Raw genomic sequence first — 16966 nt, forward strand, 5'->3', positions numbered from 1 at the left:
ACGTGACGAATCACCCTCCATTGAATGCAATGTATTCACTTAGGCATCACGTCCATGATACCTTTCTCTAGCTTCCATAGTGTGATGCTAATCTCTCCCCCATTGTAAGCAATGTATTCACTTAGGAGTCATGTCCGTGATGCCTTTCTCTAGGCTTCCATAGTGTGATGCTAATCTCTCCCCTACTGAATGCAATGTATTCAATTAGGAGTCATGTTCCTCGAAGCCTATCTTTTTGCAAAATCATACCAGATTGATGCTTATCAATGATATCATGTTGTGGCATCCCACTGTCCCTTACTCAGCTCCACTGTTGACCTGGGATGTCCTGTGACAACTACCGTGATTTGGTGCTCTTAGAAGCAATGTTTCTTCTGGCAATTGAACCGCTTGAAAAAAGATTTAGACAGGACCCGTAACAGGTATCAGTATTGAAGATTCAAAGCACAGGTATCAGGAATATCTCCGGATATACCTGACCAATATTGAAAATTCAAAGCCCCTTTGCTAAAAATCTTTTTAGAATACTGTAAAATCTCAGCATACAAAATGAACGCGGAAAATATCAATATACAGTTGACGTCGGAAGTTTACATACACTTAGGGTGGAGTCCTTAAAACTCGTTTTCAATCACTCCACAAAATTCTTGTTAACAAACTATAGTTTTGGCAAGTCGTTTAGGACATCTACTTTGTGCATGACACAAGTAATTATTTCACTTATAATTCACTGTATCACAATTCCAGTGGGTCAGAAGTTGCAGAAAATGATGTCATGGCTTTAGAAGCTTCTGATAGGCTAATTGACATCATTTGAGTCAATTGGAGGTGTACCTGTGGATGTATTTCAAGGCCTACCTTCAAATTCAGTGCCTCTTTGCTTGACATCATGGGAAAATCAAAAGAAATCAGCCAAGACCTCAGAAAAAAAATGTAGACCCCCACAAGTCTGGTTCATCATTGGGAGCAATTTCCAAACGCCTGAAGGTACCACGTTCATCTGTACAAACAATAGTACACAAGTATAAACACCATGGGACCACACAGCCGTCATACCACTCAGGAAGGAGACGCGTTCTGTCTCCTAGAGATGAACGTACTTTGGTGCGAAAAGTGCAAATCAATCCCAGAACAACAGCAAAGGACCTTGTGAAGATGCTGGAGGAAACAGGCACAAAAGTATCTATATCCACAGTAAAACGAGTCCTATACCGACATAACCTGAAAGGCCGCTCATCAAGGAAGAAGCCACTGCTCCATAAAAAAGCCAGACTACACATGGGGACAAAGATTGTACTTTTTGGAGAAATGTCCTCTGGTCTGATGAAACAAAACAGAGCTGTTTGGCCATAATGACCATTGTTATGTTTGGAGGAAAAGGGGGGGCTTGCAAGCCGAAGAACACCATCCAACAGTGAATCATCGGGGTGGCAGCATCATGTTGTGGGGGTGCTTTGCTGCTGGGGGGACTGGTGCACTTCACAAAATAGAAGGCATCATGAGGAAGAAAATTATGTGGATATATTGAAGCAACATCTCAAGACATCAGTCAGGAAGTTTAAGCTTGGTCGCAAATGGGTCTTCCAAATGGACAATGACCCCAAACATACTTCCAAAGTTGTGGCAAAATGGTTTAAGGACAACAAAGTCAAGGTATTGGAGTGGCCATCACAAAGCCCTGACCTCAATCCCATAGAAAATGTGTGGGCAGAACTGGAAAAGCATGTGCGAGCAAGGAGGCCTACAAACCTGACTTAGTTACACCACCTCTGTCAGGAGGAATGGGCCAAAATTCACCCAACTTATTGTGGGAAGCTTGTGGAAGTCTACCCGAAACATTTGACCCAAGTTAAACAATTTAAAGGCAATGCTACCAAATACTAATTGAGTGTATGTAAACTTCTGACCCATTTCTACATTGTAGAATAATAGTGAAGACATCAAAACTATGAAATAACACATAGGGTGGCTATTTGAAGAATCTCAAATATGGAATCACGTAGTAACCAAAAAAGTGTTAAACAAATCAAAATATATTTTATATTTGAGATTCTTCAAATAGCCACCCTTCATGAGGTAGTCACCTGGAATGCATTTCAATTAACAGGTGTGCCTTCTTAAAAGTGAATTTGTGGAATTTCTTTCCTTCTCAATGCATTTAAGCCAATCAGTTGTGTTGTGACAAGATAGGGGGGTATACAGAATATAGACATATTTGGTAAAAAACCAAGTCCATATTATAGCAAGAACAGCTCAAATAAGCAAAGAGAAATGACAGTCCATCATTACTTTAAGACATGAAGGCAACTCAATACAGATAATTTCAAGAACTTGATGAAACTGGCTCTCATGAGAACTGCCACAGGAACAGAAGACCCAGAGTTACCTCTGCTGCAGAGGATACGTTTATTAGAGTTACCAGCCTCGGAAATGGCAGCCCATATAAATGTTCAAGTAACAGACACATCTCAACATCAACTGTTCAGAGGAGACCAGAAAGAAACCACTACTAAAGGAGACCAATAAGAAGAAGAGACTTAATTGGTCCAAGAAACACGAGCAATGGACATTAGACTGGTGGAAATTTGTCCTTTGGTCTAATGAGTCCAAAATGTCTTTGTTAGACGCGGTGTGGGTGAACAGATGATCATCGCATGTGTATTTCCCACCGTATAGCATGTAGGATGAGGTGTGATGGTGTGGGGGTGCTTTACTGGTGACACTGTCTGTGATTTATTTATAATTCAAGACACACTTAACCAGCATCCACAGCATTCTGCAGCGATACGCCATCCCATCTGGTTTGGGATTAGTGGGACTATCATTTGTTTTTCAACAGGACAATGACCCAACACACTTCCATGCTGTGTAAGGGCTATTTTATCAAGAAGGAGAGTGATGGAGTCCCCGATCAGATGACCTGGCCTCCACAATCCCCCGACCTGAACAAAATTGAGATGGTTTGGGATGAGTCGGACTGCAGAATGAAGGAAAAGCAGCCAACAAATGCTCAGCGTATGTGGGAACTCCTTCAAGACTGTTGGAAAAGCATTCCAGGTGAAGCTAGTTGAGAGAATGCCAAGAGTGTGCAAAGCTGTCATCAAGGAATAGGGGGGCTATTTGAAGAATCTCAAATATAAAATATATTTTGATTTGTTTAACGCTTTTTTGGTTACTATATGATTCCATATGTGTTGTTTCATAGTTAAGATGTCTTCACTATTATAATACAATGTAGAAAATAGTGAAAGTAAAGAAAAACCTGTGAATGAGTAGGTGTTCTAAAACCTTTGACCGGTAGCGTATATTATTTAAAAAATAAGCTCTGTGTCTCCAACAGACCTCAATCGAGGTAATGCTCTTTCCTGTGTGTATTAGAGAGCTAGCCTGTGGAGCAAGTGTGTGTGTGTGTGTGTGTGTGTGTGTGTGTGTGTGTGTGTGTGTGTGTGTGTGTGTGTGTGTGTGTGTGTGTGTGTGTGTGTGTGTGTGTGTGTGTGTGTGTGTGTGTGTGTGTGTGTGTGTGTGAGAGAGATACAGTACATTTAAACATTCTTGCAAATGTATCAAAAATATCTTATTTACATAAGTATTCAGACCCTTTGCTATGAGACTCGAAATTGAGCCCAGGTGCATCCTGTTTCCATTGATCATTCTTGAGATGTTTCTACAACTTGACTGGAGTCCACCTGTGGTAAATTAAATTGTTTGGACATGATTTGGAAAGGCACACACCTGTCTATATAAGGTCCCACAGTTGACAGTGCATGTCAGAGCAAAAACCAAGCCAGGATGAAGGAATTGTCCGTAGAGCTCCGAGACAGGATTGTGTCGAGACACAGATCTGGGGAAGGTTACCAAAAGATTTCTACAGCATTGAAGGTCCCCAAGAACACAGTGGCCTCTATCATTATTAAATGGAGGAAGTTTGGAACCACCAAGACTCTTCCTAGAGCTGGCCGCCCAGCCAAACTGAGCATTCAGGGTGGAAGGGCCTTGGTCAGGGAGGTGACCAAGAACCCAATGGTCACTCTGACAGAGCACCAGAGTTCCTCTGTGGAGATGGGAAAACCTTCCAGAAAAACAACCATCTCTGCAGCACTCCGCTAATCAGGCCTTTATGGTAGAATGGCCAGACAGAAGTCACTCCTCAGTAAACGGCACATGACAGCCTGCTTAAAGTTTGCCAAAAGGAACCTAAAGCACTGACAGACCATGAGAAACAAGATTCTCTGGTCTGATGAAACCAAGATTGACCATAAAATAGCTGTGCAGCGACGCTCCCCATCCAAACTGACAAAGCTTGAGAGGATCTGCAGCAGAGAAGAATGGGAGAAACTCTGCAAATACAGGTGTGCCAATATTGTAGCGTCTTACCCAAGAAGACTTGAGGCTGTAATCGCTGCCAAAGGTGCTTCAACAAAGTACTGAGTAAAGGGTTTGAATACTTATGCAAATGTGATATTTCTATTTTTAAAACATTTAATAAATTAGCAAAAATGTCTTAAACTGTTTTGCTTTGTCATTATGGGTTATTGTGTGTGATTGATTAGGGGAAAAAACGATTTAATACATTTTAGAATAAGGCTGTAATGTAACAAAATTTGAAAAAGTCAAGGGGTCTGAATACTTTCCGAATGCACTGTATATAACTGTATATAACTGTTCTGCCCCTGAACAGGCAGTTAACCCACTGTTCCTAGGCCGTCGTTGAAAATAAGAATTTGTTCTTAACTGACTTGCCTAGTTAAATAAAGGTAAAATAAAGTTTTAAAAATATATATATATAGAGAGAGGGAGAGCGAGAGAGGGAGAAGGTGAGAGAGAGTGTGTGTCTTCGTGAGTGTGTGTGCATACGTATGTGTTTGTGTGTGTCTCTGTGTGTGTGAATGCATGTGTTCCTGTGTGTCTTCTCGTGTGTGTGTGTGCGTAAGCGTTTGTGTGTGCAGAGGCAGGATAGGGATCTCAGAAGGGGTTATCTAATCATCAGTCTGATAAACAACCGTGACCTTTCGCATTTGGGGAGAGAGGAGCTGTCACTCTGTTGGAGACACACGCTTTACAACCCTGAGAAGGAACGAGAAGGACTTGGGAGAGAAGGAGAGGAGAGGGGAGAGGAGAGAGGAGGGGAGCGGAGGGGGGAGGACAGGGGAGAAAGGAAGGGGAAGAGGGAAGAGGAGGGAGGTGGACAGGGAATAGAATGAAGCGGGAACAGCGAAGAGAGAAAGGAAGCAGATGGGGAGAGATGAGTGTTTTTGTTCCGACTACTGCTGTGGGCTCAATGGAGAGCAGTGGAGTGGAGGGGTTGGAGGAACCGTACAGAGAGAGCTGTGGTGGCTATATCTGGACATTTGATACAAGCAGCACTTCACAAATTGTAATGTAATATTGTGGCTGAAAGTTCTTAGCCTGGGTACTAGTCTGTTTGTGCCAACAAATATTTGGCATATGACACAGAGCGGAATGTTAGCAAAAAACAGGTCTGGATTTCAGTCTACAAGGATTTTTGCCAAGAACAAAAATCTGCAAATGGCTTTTTCTAAAGGTTCAATACTGAGGTCAAAGCTCATTTTTCCAAAATATATTAGAGCAGGCTACGTTACCTCCACAGCAAACTGCTGCAGGCCCCCAATGTTGATAGGTCCTTCCTCGGAGGCGAAGAGGTTGCAGCCCCCCACACAGAGCTCCGAGGTGGGGCACACCATCCCACACGTCAGCCCCAGGGGGTTGTCCGACAGGATGGCCTTGGCCGCTCCATAGTAGTTCTGATTAGAAACAAATACACACACAGGCATGTTGATATTGTAGCAACACAGTGGAGGTGAGAGAAAGGTACCGGTTGAATTGGTCAACTCTAGAGTAACTATACATACAGTTAAAAACGCATTCATGCATTTTCCTTTGTGTTAAGGTAATTCATATAAAGGAATTTGACGATATACAATGTCTATGCATTCCTAATACTGTCTGTCCATTATCATCAAGACCAAGCGAGAAAGCGCTTTCTTGCCTTGTTTGAGATGCTGGTGATGAAGGACTTGATCTCCAGGTTGGTGGGGCAGCTCTTCTGGCATGGTGCATCAGCACATTTCAGACACCTGCGGGGGTGAAAACATGATTACATTCACAATATACCAATCACCAAAAAATGACAGTAGATGATTGTTCCGAAGCATTTCAGATACCTCCTGTATAATATTTGACTACAAAGAATTTCTCTGTTATGATATGCCACAATAATAAGAACAGGCACCACTTTTTGCATCAAAGGCACATATGATACCATTGTATTACTATACGATTAAGGCCTAACTACAGTAGCCTATGTTGTGAAGAGTAACCAATCATCCGACAGTCCTGATTGGATGAAAGAGATGTGTGTTAAGTGGTAGCCCATGTATCTGATGCTGTCTGGACCAAAAGAGTATAACATGTTGCCACCGTAGCATTTGATTGATTGATGCCAGCAAGCATTAGGCCTCCCTTGATAAAACAATCGTAAAATAATTAGCCAATCAGCATTGAGCATTGAGCAAAATGAAAGAGGAGGATGGCATTGGCATTCAACTAGTCTACAAGGAGGGTAAGTCAACATTTGTTGTTTTACTTGTGCACGCACGCACGCACGCACGCACGCACGCACGCACACGCACACGCACACGCACACGCACACGCACACGCACACACACACACACACACACACACACACACACACACACACACACACACACACACACACACACACACAGACACACAGACACACAGACACACACACACACGCACACACACACACACACACAAATCAGTACCATGGACAGCCACATGATATTTAGAAACATTGATTGGACTAAATTGTTTTCGGCATCTTGACGTTTGTTTTCAGTGTATTAAACTAAGCCTATACACTGAGTGTGAAAAACATTAAGAACACATGCTCTTTCCATGACATAGACTGACCAGGTGAATCTATTTTTAAATCCAGTGTAGATGAAGGGGAGGGGACAGGTTAAAGAAGGATTTTTAAGCCTTGAGACAATTGAGACATGGATTGTGTATGTGTGCCATTCAGAGGGTGAATGGGCAATACAAAATATTTAGGTGCCTTTGAACAGGGTATGGTAGTAGGTGCCAGGCGCACCAGTTTGTGTCAAGAACTGCAACACTGCTGGGTTTTTCACACTCAACAGTTTCCTGTGTGTATCAAGAATGGTCCACCACCCAAAGGACATCCAGCCAACTCAATGAATTGAGGCTGTTCTGAGGGCAACTCAGTATTAGGAAGGTGTCCGTAATATTTTGTACACTCAATGAAATAGCCTTGTTGATTTGATGATGTTTAAATGTTTAAATTGAAATGGTACTGAAATAGCGGAGGCAGTGCTCCTGAAGTCTTTGTGCTGACTTGCGGTAACTCTCTGGTTCTAAATCAATAGTTGTTTAGTAAGCTGTCAAAAAACATTAACTTGCTTTATCCATACTGTAATTGATATAACGGTTTGTTACATGCAATATTTGCTTTGTGAACTTCACTGGACAGATGTTGCTCTCCGGTTTTGTGATGAAATAAACATATGTGTAATTTAATTTATTCCTCCACTGTGTGACTGTCATCTTTTTGTTGTCACGGCCTTATTGTATGTCACGTGGCATATGAACGAATGGGTTATAGAGCAAGCAACGCAATTATCACAACATAGTTTTTTTTTACTGGCTTGGCTTGGCTTTAATTTATTATTTAATTTATTCCTCCACTGTGTGACTGTCATCTTTTTGTTGTCACGGCCTTATTGTATGTCACGTGGCATATGAACGAATGGGTTATAGAGCAAGCAACGCAATTATCACAACATAGTTTTCAGTGATTTTACCCACACACCGCTACTGGATGCAACTCTAATAATTATTTGAAAAAAGTTGCATGAAAGGCATGTGCTCTGCTCTGTTTCTTGCACAGGCTGCACACACTTCATCAGTCTCTCATTCACAATTTGACAAGCACTTTTTTAATATTCTCACCCATCAGACTATTCTCAATTTAATCTGGTCTTTACATACAGCCTACTAATATATGTGTGGAATTATTTTTGACTCAGAGTGGCCCACCACAACAACAAAAAACGAACTCGAAGTGAATGGAGAAAGCGCTTCCCCTGGTTACGTATTTAATATACCAGGTAGGCTACACCAGTTGTAAAGTGTATTAATGTGCTTGATTTGAAGAATTTAGCAATAGATAGGCTATAGCAGCACGAGAAAGCTGGTATCCTCCTTTAAATAGTGGCCAGTCAAAACTCTGTTTTTACACACGATTGCGCAATGACTGGCCTTATAAGAACACATGTATAGGCTCCGTAGGCTACGGGCTCTCCAACCTTGTTCAAGGGTGTCCTAGGCATATATGCAACACTTACAGTTATCTAGCCACTACATGATGCATGGTGCATGTTGCATGGTGCATGATGCATGGTGCATGATGAAAAAAATGAATGCACTGTTTCTTGCCTTAGTCTGCACACGCTGGGCATCATTCACAAGTGATAATATTCTCACCCATCAGACTATCCTCAATGTAATCTTGTCTTTACATATACTAACTAATATATATATATGTGAAATTAGTTTTGATTTAGAATGGGCCATTGTCATGTACCATGGACAGGGGAAAAATACATCCGTATGCACTTGGACAGCGAATAGAGGACCCTTTACCTGCGGTTCATTTTCGTTTAAGCCATGTTGGCTACTCCGGTTGTAAAGAGAAGCAATGTGCTGAGTATTAGGAAAGTTGAGAATGTCACGTTCCTGACCTGTTTTCCTTTTTCTTGTATTTATTTAGTTGGTTAGGGCGTGAGTTGGGTGGGTTTGTCTATGTGTGATTTTCTATGTTGGGATGTTTGTGTTCGGCAGGGTATGATTCTCAATCAGAGGCAGCTGTCAATCGTTGTCCCTGATTGAGAATCATACTTAGGCAGCCTGGGTTTCACGTGTGTTTTGTGGGTGTTTGTTTCCGTGTTTGTATTCGTGTCACACGGGACTGTTGTCGGTTGTACTCATTTTTGTTCTTTTGTTTCGTGTTAGTGTTCAGTTTCGTTTTAATAAATGATCATGAGCACTACCCACTCTGCGTGTTGGTCCGATCCATGCTCCTCCTCGTCTGAGGAGGAGAACAACTATGACGACCGTGACAGAAACACCCACCACCAAAGGACCAAGCGGAGTGGAGAAGGGCGGCAACAGCAGCGGAAAAAAACCCAAGACTCCTGGACTTGGGAAGAGATTCTGGACAGCAAAGGACCCTGGGCTCAGCCAGGGGAATATCGCCGTCCCAAGGCGGAGTTGGAGGCAGCGAAGGCAGAGAGGCGCTGGTATGAGGAGGCAGCGCGGCGACGCGGTTGGGAGCCCGAGAGTCAGACCCAAAAATTTCTTGGGGGCGGGCACACGCGGAGTGTGGCAAAGCCGGGTAGGATACCTGAGCCAACTCCCCGTGCTTACCGTGGAGTGAGAGGGCGTCTTACTGGTCAGACACCGTGTTATGCGGTAAAGCGCACAGTGTCCCCAGTACGCGTGCTTAGCCCAGTGTGGGCTATTCCACCTCGCCGCATTGGTAGGGCTAGGTTGGGCATCAAGCCGGGTGCCATGAAGCCGGCCCAACATATCTGGCCTCCAGTACGTCTCCTCGGGCCGGCGTACATGGCACCAGCCTTACAGATGGTGTCCCCGGTTCGCCAGCATAGCCCAGTGCAGGCTATTCCACCTCGCCGCACTGGCAGGGCTACGGGGACCATTCAACCTGGTAGGGTTGGGGAGGCTCGGTGCTCAAGAGCGCGTGTCCTCCTTCACGGTCCGGTATACCCGGTGCCACCTCCACGTACCAGTCCTCCGGTGGCAGCCCCCCGCACCAGGCTGTCTCTCCGGGTTCTCTCTCCAGCTGCTCCCACCTGTCCAGCGCTGTCAGAGCCTTCCTCCTCTCCAGCGCAGCCTGAGTCTGAACTGCCTGCCTTCCCAGCGCTGTCTGAACTGCCTGCCTTCCCAGCGCTGTCTGAACTGTCTGCCTGCCCAGCGCTGTCTGAACTGTCTGCCTGCCCAGCGCTGTCCGTCTGGCCAGAGCAGTCCAGCCAGGACCAGCCAGAGCCGTCCAGCCAGGACCAGCCAGAGCCGTCCAGCCAGGACCAGCCAGAGCCGTCCAGCCAGGACCAGCCAGAGCCGTCCAGCCAGGATCCGCCAGAGCCGTCCGCCAGACAGGATCAGCCAGAGCCTTCCGCCAGACAGGATCAGCCAGAGCCTTCCAGCCAGGACCAGCCAGAGCCGTCCAGCCAGGACCAGCCAGAGCCGTCCAGCCAGGACCAGCCAGAGCCGTCCAGCCAGGACCAGCCAGAGCCGTCCAGCCAGGACCAGCCAGAGCCGTCCAGCCAGGACCAGCCAGAGCCGTCCAGCCAGGACCAGCCAGAGCCGTCCAGCCAGGATCCGCCAGAGCCGTCCAGCCAGGATCCGCCAGAGCCAGCCAGCCAGGATCCGCCAGAGCCAGCCAGCCAGGATCCGCCCCTCAGTCCGGTGCTGCCCCTCAGTCCGGTGCTGCCCCTCAGTCCGGAGCTGCCCCTCAGTCCGGAGCTGCCTCTCAGTCCGGTGCTGCCCTTTGGTATAGTGGGATTGACATGGAGGGTGGCCATTGGGAGGCCACGGAAGCGGGGTTTGACTATGGTGGGGTGGGGACCACGACCAGCGCCAGAGCCGCCACCGTGGACAGACGCCCACCCAGACCCTCCCCTAGAGTTTATGCTGGTGCACCCGGAGTTCGCACCTTAAGGGGGGGGTTATGTCACGTTCCTGACCTGTTTTCCATTTTCTTGTATATATTTAGTTGGTCAGGGCGTGAGTTGGGTGGGTTTGTCTATGTGTGATTTTCTATGTTGGGATGTTTGTGTTCGGCCGGGTATGATTCTCAATCAGAGGCAGCTGTCAATCGTTGTCCCTGATTGAGAATCATACTTAGGCAGCCTGGGTTTCACGTGTGTTTTGTGGGTGTTTGTTTCCGTGTTTGTATTCGTGTCACACGGGACTGTTGTCGGTTGTACTCATTTTTGTTATTTTGTTTCGTGTTAGTGTTCAGTTTCGTTTTAATAAATGATCATGAGCACTACCCACTCTGCGTGTTGGTCCGATCCATGCTCCTCCTTGTCTGAGGAGGAGAACGACTATGACGATCGTCACAGAGAAATATATAGTGTAGGCCTAGTTTATAAAAAGCTGATGGGACCCTCCTCTTTTTAATAGAGGCCATCACAATTTTCTTACACAATTGCATAGCCTATAGAAATGTTACACAATTCATGCATCAGCCAGCCATGAAGAGCTGGCTCTCTCTGCACAACAGGTGATCCTATTCCGCTCATAGTTTGAATGCCAGGGCTCTCATGAAGTGTTTGATTAGATTTTCTATTGCATTTGCCTTGATGTTAGAGTGATTAGAGGGACAATAGAGAGCTGAGTACCAGGCCATTGGTGATTGGCCGCTAGGAAGTTTGGTAGGCTACTAATGATCATCAGCGGCATCAGAGCACAGTTTTGGAGAAGCCTAGTTACCGTGACTCAACGGCCAACGTGGAATTTGACTGCGGTCATGATTCATGACTGCCGGTGTGGCGGTAATACGTCACCGTAACAGCCTTAGGCCCTTTGTCTCCATGGAGACAGTGGGGTCCAAAAACAAATGACTCCGTAATGGTGGTGGAGACGCCATATTGGTAGACAACAACACGCCGTCGTTAAATTATACATGGGTTAATTTGGCTGGGCCTGATTAAATATTCATGAAGTAACAAAATGGATGCAGCGCTGCCAGTCCTGTCAAACGACAAGACCTCAGAGAGATAGAAAGAGGAAAAGAGAAAGAAAGAAAGCAGGAGGCGGGACTGAGCATGTGTACTGCCTATGTGAAGCTTGTTTTGTGTTTCCCCTACTAAACTAGTCAAAGTAAACAGCCTTTAAAAATTGACAGGCTTTGGTGAGGATACATTTGTGTTTTTTTGTTTGTTTAATTAATTGCCGTTTCTCTTTACTTTTACCTCATCAAATAAAGATGCATCATTTCGAAGTTAACACGGGAAAACTTGCAGATGAAATATCCTCTCCCTCCCTTTCTTTCTTTCCCTCTACTTTTCACTCTCTCCCTTTATCTTCCACTCCCCCCCCCCCCTCTCTCTCTCTTTCTATTTGCATGGAAGCATTGAAACATTAAAACGACAGACGACACAGCCACAGCAGTCACTTCAGCTTTCCTGACCAGCGGCTCTCCAAAATGTCAAGTGAAAATAACTCACAGGCAATCCTATTTGATCAGGAGTTGTAAATGGTCTGTGGCAGTGCGTGCCAGGATCCTGAGTACCAATAACAAAGGGTCTTTCTCTGAGCCACTCTGAGTAGAACACCTGTGTTTTTCAGGTCATGATTAAAGGCAGGCACAACACACAGACTTCCAAATGCATTCTTAATCACATTAAATACGAGAGAGAAAATGTGTACCCACAAAGGATGTAGTTCGATGGTTTATCTAGAATCAATCCTTTGTAGTGAACCTGTTGCGAGTGCTCAATAAACATGTAGAAGTGGGACTGAAATTCACTAATATGACTTTGTAATCACGGGCTTGGTTCAAAGTCGATAGATTTACACAGATGTCACAACTCCCTCAATGTAAACTCCTTATGTTGAACTTCAAAGGACGAGTTCGCTGAGTGGTTAAGGTGATGGACTACTAATCCATTGTGATCCGCACACGGGTGTCCGACTCCCATTCCTGTCACACAACATTTGTTCTTTAGGGGCGGCAGGTAGCCTTGAGGTTAAAGCGTAGGACCAGTAACTGAAAGGTTGCTGGTTTGAATACTGTAGCCGACAAGATGATTTAATAATTTTTTTGTTGCTGTGCCCTTGAGCAAGACACTTGCTCCAGGGGTGCTGTACAATGGCGACCCTGGCTGTGACCCCACTCCCTGATGGTGTCTCAGGGGGAGTTTCCATTACAGGACAAATATAAGCACCCCCCAAATTAATATTAAATGAAATCACCCTCAACTCAGACAAACACCAACTTTTCAACTTTCTGAACTATAATAGCTTACTCTCATAGGGATTGGAGCACACACAACACTATCGCAAACAACCTTGAGCAAAAACATAAACAAATGCTATCCCAAACTAACCCGGGAGAAAACAAAGACGAAGACAGCGTCATAAAACGACAGAGAAGCGTCCGCCCTTAAGGCTGTACTATATCTCAGCACACCAAGGCAATAATACTACAGCCTTTATTACAGAGTGGTAACTATAGCTAAGCCCCCACAGCTTCTCTCACACACACACACACACACACACACACACACACACACACACACACACACACACACACACACACACACACACACACACACACACACACACACACACACACACACACACACACACACACACACACACACACACACACACACACACACACACACACACAAAATAGGTGAGCCCCCTCCCCAGCTTCTCCCTGTGTCTGTGTCAGGACGTCTGATGGATGTCTTCTCACCGCTGCCTCCAGTCTCTTGCATTATTAACCGACCAACCGGGGAATCTCCTCAAACATCACCACTCAAGGGTACCAGCCTTATCTAACCAATCAGAGACAGAGATACAAAAGCCTCAGTCACAGTCATAGGAATAGTCCCAGATCTGGATGACACAGAGCTCTGGATGACACAAAGCCTATAAAATATTCACCTGATATTGGTCTAATATTCTGAGGGGCCCTACCAGAATTGTATATTACAATTGCTTAAAAACTCAGTACAGAGGACACCTATTTCCATGCCGCACACCTAACTTCCAACGCTTCCCATGGCATCTCTAAACAACTCTTCTCTTTCCTGTGAACACAACAATCAAACAATTCTAGGCTCGTCCTCTCCTTGTTCTCTTTGATTCAGCAACCTGTTCTATTATTTATGGTGGCTTTGTTTTCAGGTCTTAAGATGTGTGGCAAATGAGCCACAGAGGGAGGTCAACTGGCTCCTGACCCACCATTACACATTCAACTCAGGCTCCTGCATTAGACTCCAACACCTTGTTAGGTTGCCATTGCGGCGCCATCTCCAACTGTTGTCCTCCACTGTCTCTGTGTGTGTGTGTGTGTGTGTGTGTGTGTGTGTGTGTGTGTGTGTGTGTGTGTGTGTGTGTGTGTGTGTGTGTGTGTGTGTGTGTGTGTGTGTGTGTGTGTGTGTGTGTGTGTGTGTGTGTGTGTGTGTGTGTGTGTGTGTGTGTGTGCGGTACTCTATACTCTCAAAGTACATTAACATGTAGCACGTTATGCTATCTGGCTATCTGATACTATTTCGGTTTAGCCCTGGGGATTTGATGGAAGAGAGAGAGAGAGATTATGGCATGTTTAAGGGATGTCAACGTAGCTGTCAGAGCTGTCAGGATGCAGCAGACTGGAGGTCCATAGAGGAAGAAGGTCTACCAGCTGCACACAACGCCCACTAAGCCTGGCCCTGCCATAGGAGACACACACCGTCGATTCTAATGCTAGGACCAACCCCACACAACTGCTACCCACAAGGGAGAGCTGGGGTGTGTGGGGAGGCGGGTGGTTGGGGGGGTCTGTGTGTTGGGGGTGTGTGAGGTGTGTGTCTGTGTGTATGTGTGTGTGTTTGCGTACAGCAGTGCCTTAAAGCTGCTTTAAAAGGCAGCTATCCTTTATTGTTCAGCTTTAAATATTCTGTAGGCTGTATGAGGAACATCACAAACCATACTCACAGTTTTTAGGCCACATAATGAGACATTATAAGAATACTGATTGAAAAACATATACATAACGTATATCGCTACATTTTCTCACTTACATTCCTTGAAAGCCATTGAAATGAGTAGGGCATACCCTCTTTCCACAAAACGATCATTCCACAATAAACAAATACACCATTACAGACTAGTACTTGGACATTAATGACTTTAAAGTGCTACACAACCTCTTAGAGGACCGAAGACCCTGGGGAAACCCCTCACTCCTTCAAATGGGACAGGGGACACATTATAAAAGCCATCGTCGCCAATCGTCATAATGAGAGCCCTGGGGAGCACGCATGGAGGGACGAGACCGTCCACTCCAAAACCAGGCGCTGTCATCATAATTACACAAACTGCCTTACGACGTGACCAATTAAGACTGGCTTCAGTATAAAATAAACCCTCCCCTCTCTCTCTCTCCGTCCTGCTGTCTATATCTACTCGTGCTGCGTACTAGGGAAGGGGGAAAGTCAGTGGAAAGGGACACTTTTTCTTCTCTTCTTGTCATAATGAATCCACCTTCCTGGTGTGATGCCGAGGAGAAGAGAGGTGGGGGACTTCAGTCGCAGCAGTAATGGAGTCTTTGAGGAAGACGAGGTGTTGCTCTTCCTAATTAGTGACAACGTAATGTCTCAGGGACTAATGATGGCACCTTACTTCAATCACCAGGGATATCAATGCCTTTCAGTGTCTCTGTGTTGAAAGCCTTTTTGTCTGGTCACAACTCACAAGTCTCTGATGGGTCCTTAGCAGCTTCAAATGCTCACCGTCGATTTTTATAAAGGAAAAAAAGATGTTCAAAAACTGAGCCAAATGGCAATCCCCCTGCAAAAATACAGCAAATGCTGAAAATAAACTACACGTCAGTGCACATAAGACACACATATGATCTTGTTCAACATACACCGAAAACATCCAAATACATCATCTACACAGATAAAAGCAACAACGCGATGTCAGAACAAGTTGACATTGAGGTTAAAGAAAATCAATTTACCAGATTTTGCCAATATTTACTTTTGGACAAAATCTAGACGTCAATATTCTTGTAATGCTTTTTTGTATAATAAAAAAAATTACGTCTCAATTTGAGCACATTCTGAGTTTGCGGTTAATCGGGATTAATCACAGTAAATTCAAATTGTTCGACAGCCCTAGTATGTAAGGAAGGACAGACTCTTTTATCCAGTTTCTGTTCTGTTTCCATACTGTTCTTTATTAAATAACCCATGTAAAATCCACCTCACCTTTAATTGTACAACCCTGTTGCAGGCAGTGGCGGCTGCTGTTGGTTGAATACCGGTGCTAGGAGAGGAGGGGTGGTGGTTGGAGTTTATCAACAAAATAGCATGACAGAAATATGATGCCAAGTTTTCAAACTACCAATAGTTTCTTTGTGAAGATACATAAAGCAATATGTACATTTGAACAACAACATAAATGAATCTATTTCATGTTTGCTTGTCCAAAACCCAATGACCACTGCTGCACATGCTGCTACTGAATAGATTATAGTATTTAGAACAAGCAGCCAGCTCACCAACAAGTTAGTGCACCAGTAGCAGCGAAAATACGTTATCTAACTAGGGTATAGATAATGTAATGTCACAAAGCATGTGTCACGCCCTGACCTTAGAGAGCCTTTTTATGTCTCTATTTGGTTTGGTCAGGGTGTGATTTGGGGTGGGCAGTCTATGTTTTGTTTACTATGATTTTGTGTTTCTATGTTTTGGCCGGGTAGGGTTCTCAATCAGGGACAGTCTATCGTTGTCTCTGATTGGGAACCATACTTAGGTTGCCATTTTTCCTTCCTTTCGTTGTGGGTAGTAACTTTGTTTGTGGCACTAATGCCCTGTAAGCTTTACGGTTGTTTTTCGGTTGTTGTTTTGTCTGCGACATTTTGAAATAAAAAGGAAAATGTACGCTCACCACGCTGCACCTTGGTCTTCTTCCAGCAACGGCCGTGACGGCACGATGCACTAGTTACATAACTTTCATTCTCAAAGAACTTAGTTGGTCAATAAAGTTAGTTAATAAAAAAAATCATATATACTGTGCCTTCTGAAAGTATTCAGACCACTTGACTTTTTACACATTTTGTTACGTTACAGCATTATTATAAAATGTATAATAAAAAAAA

General features: G+C 44.7%; 1 protein-coding gene across 5 annotated transcripts in view; it reads right to left on the minus strand.

The window, feature by feature from the left end:
- Window positions 1-16966, minus strand: part of LOC139550969 (dihydropyrimidine dehydrogenase [NADP(+)]) — a 131237-nt gene that overhangs the window by 83677 nt on the left and 30594 nt on the right. For all 5 annotated transcript variants that reach the window (XR_011670164.1, XR_011670166.1, XR_011670165.1 and 2 more), the window contains exons 4-5: window positions 6008-6095; window positions 5601-5762 (exon numbers count right to left, since the gene is read on the minus strand). Coding sequence is in view for 2 of the 5 variants with exons in the window: in XM_071362278.1 (XP_071218379.1) it covers window positions 5601-5762; window positions 6008-6095 (250 nt within the window). In the remaining 3 variants the exon portion in view is untranslated. The remainder of the gene's footprint in view (window positions 1-5600; window positions 5763-6007; window positions 6096-16966) is intronic.

This window comes from Salvelinus alpinus, chromosome 23 (genome assembly GCF_045679555.1).
Source record: "Salvelinus alpinus chromosome 23, SLU_Salpinus.1, whole genome shotgun sequence".
NCBI classification, from domain to species: Eukaryota; Metazoa; Chordata; class Actinopteri; order Salmoniformes; family Salmonidae; genus Salvelinus; species Salvelinus alpinus.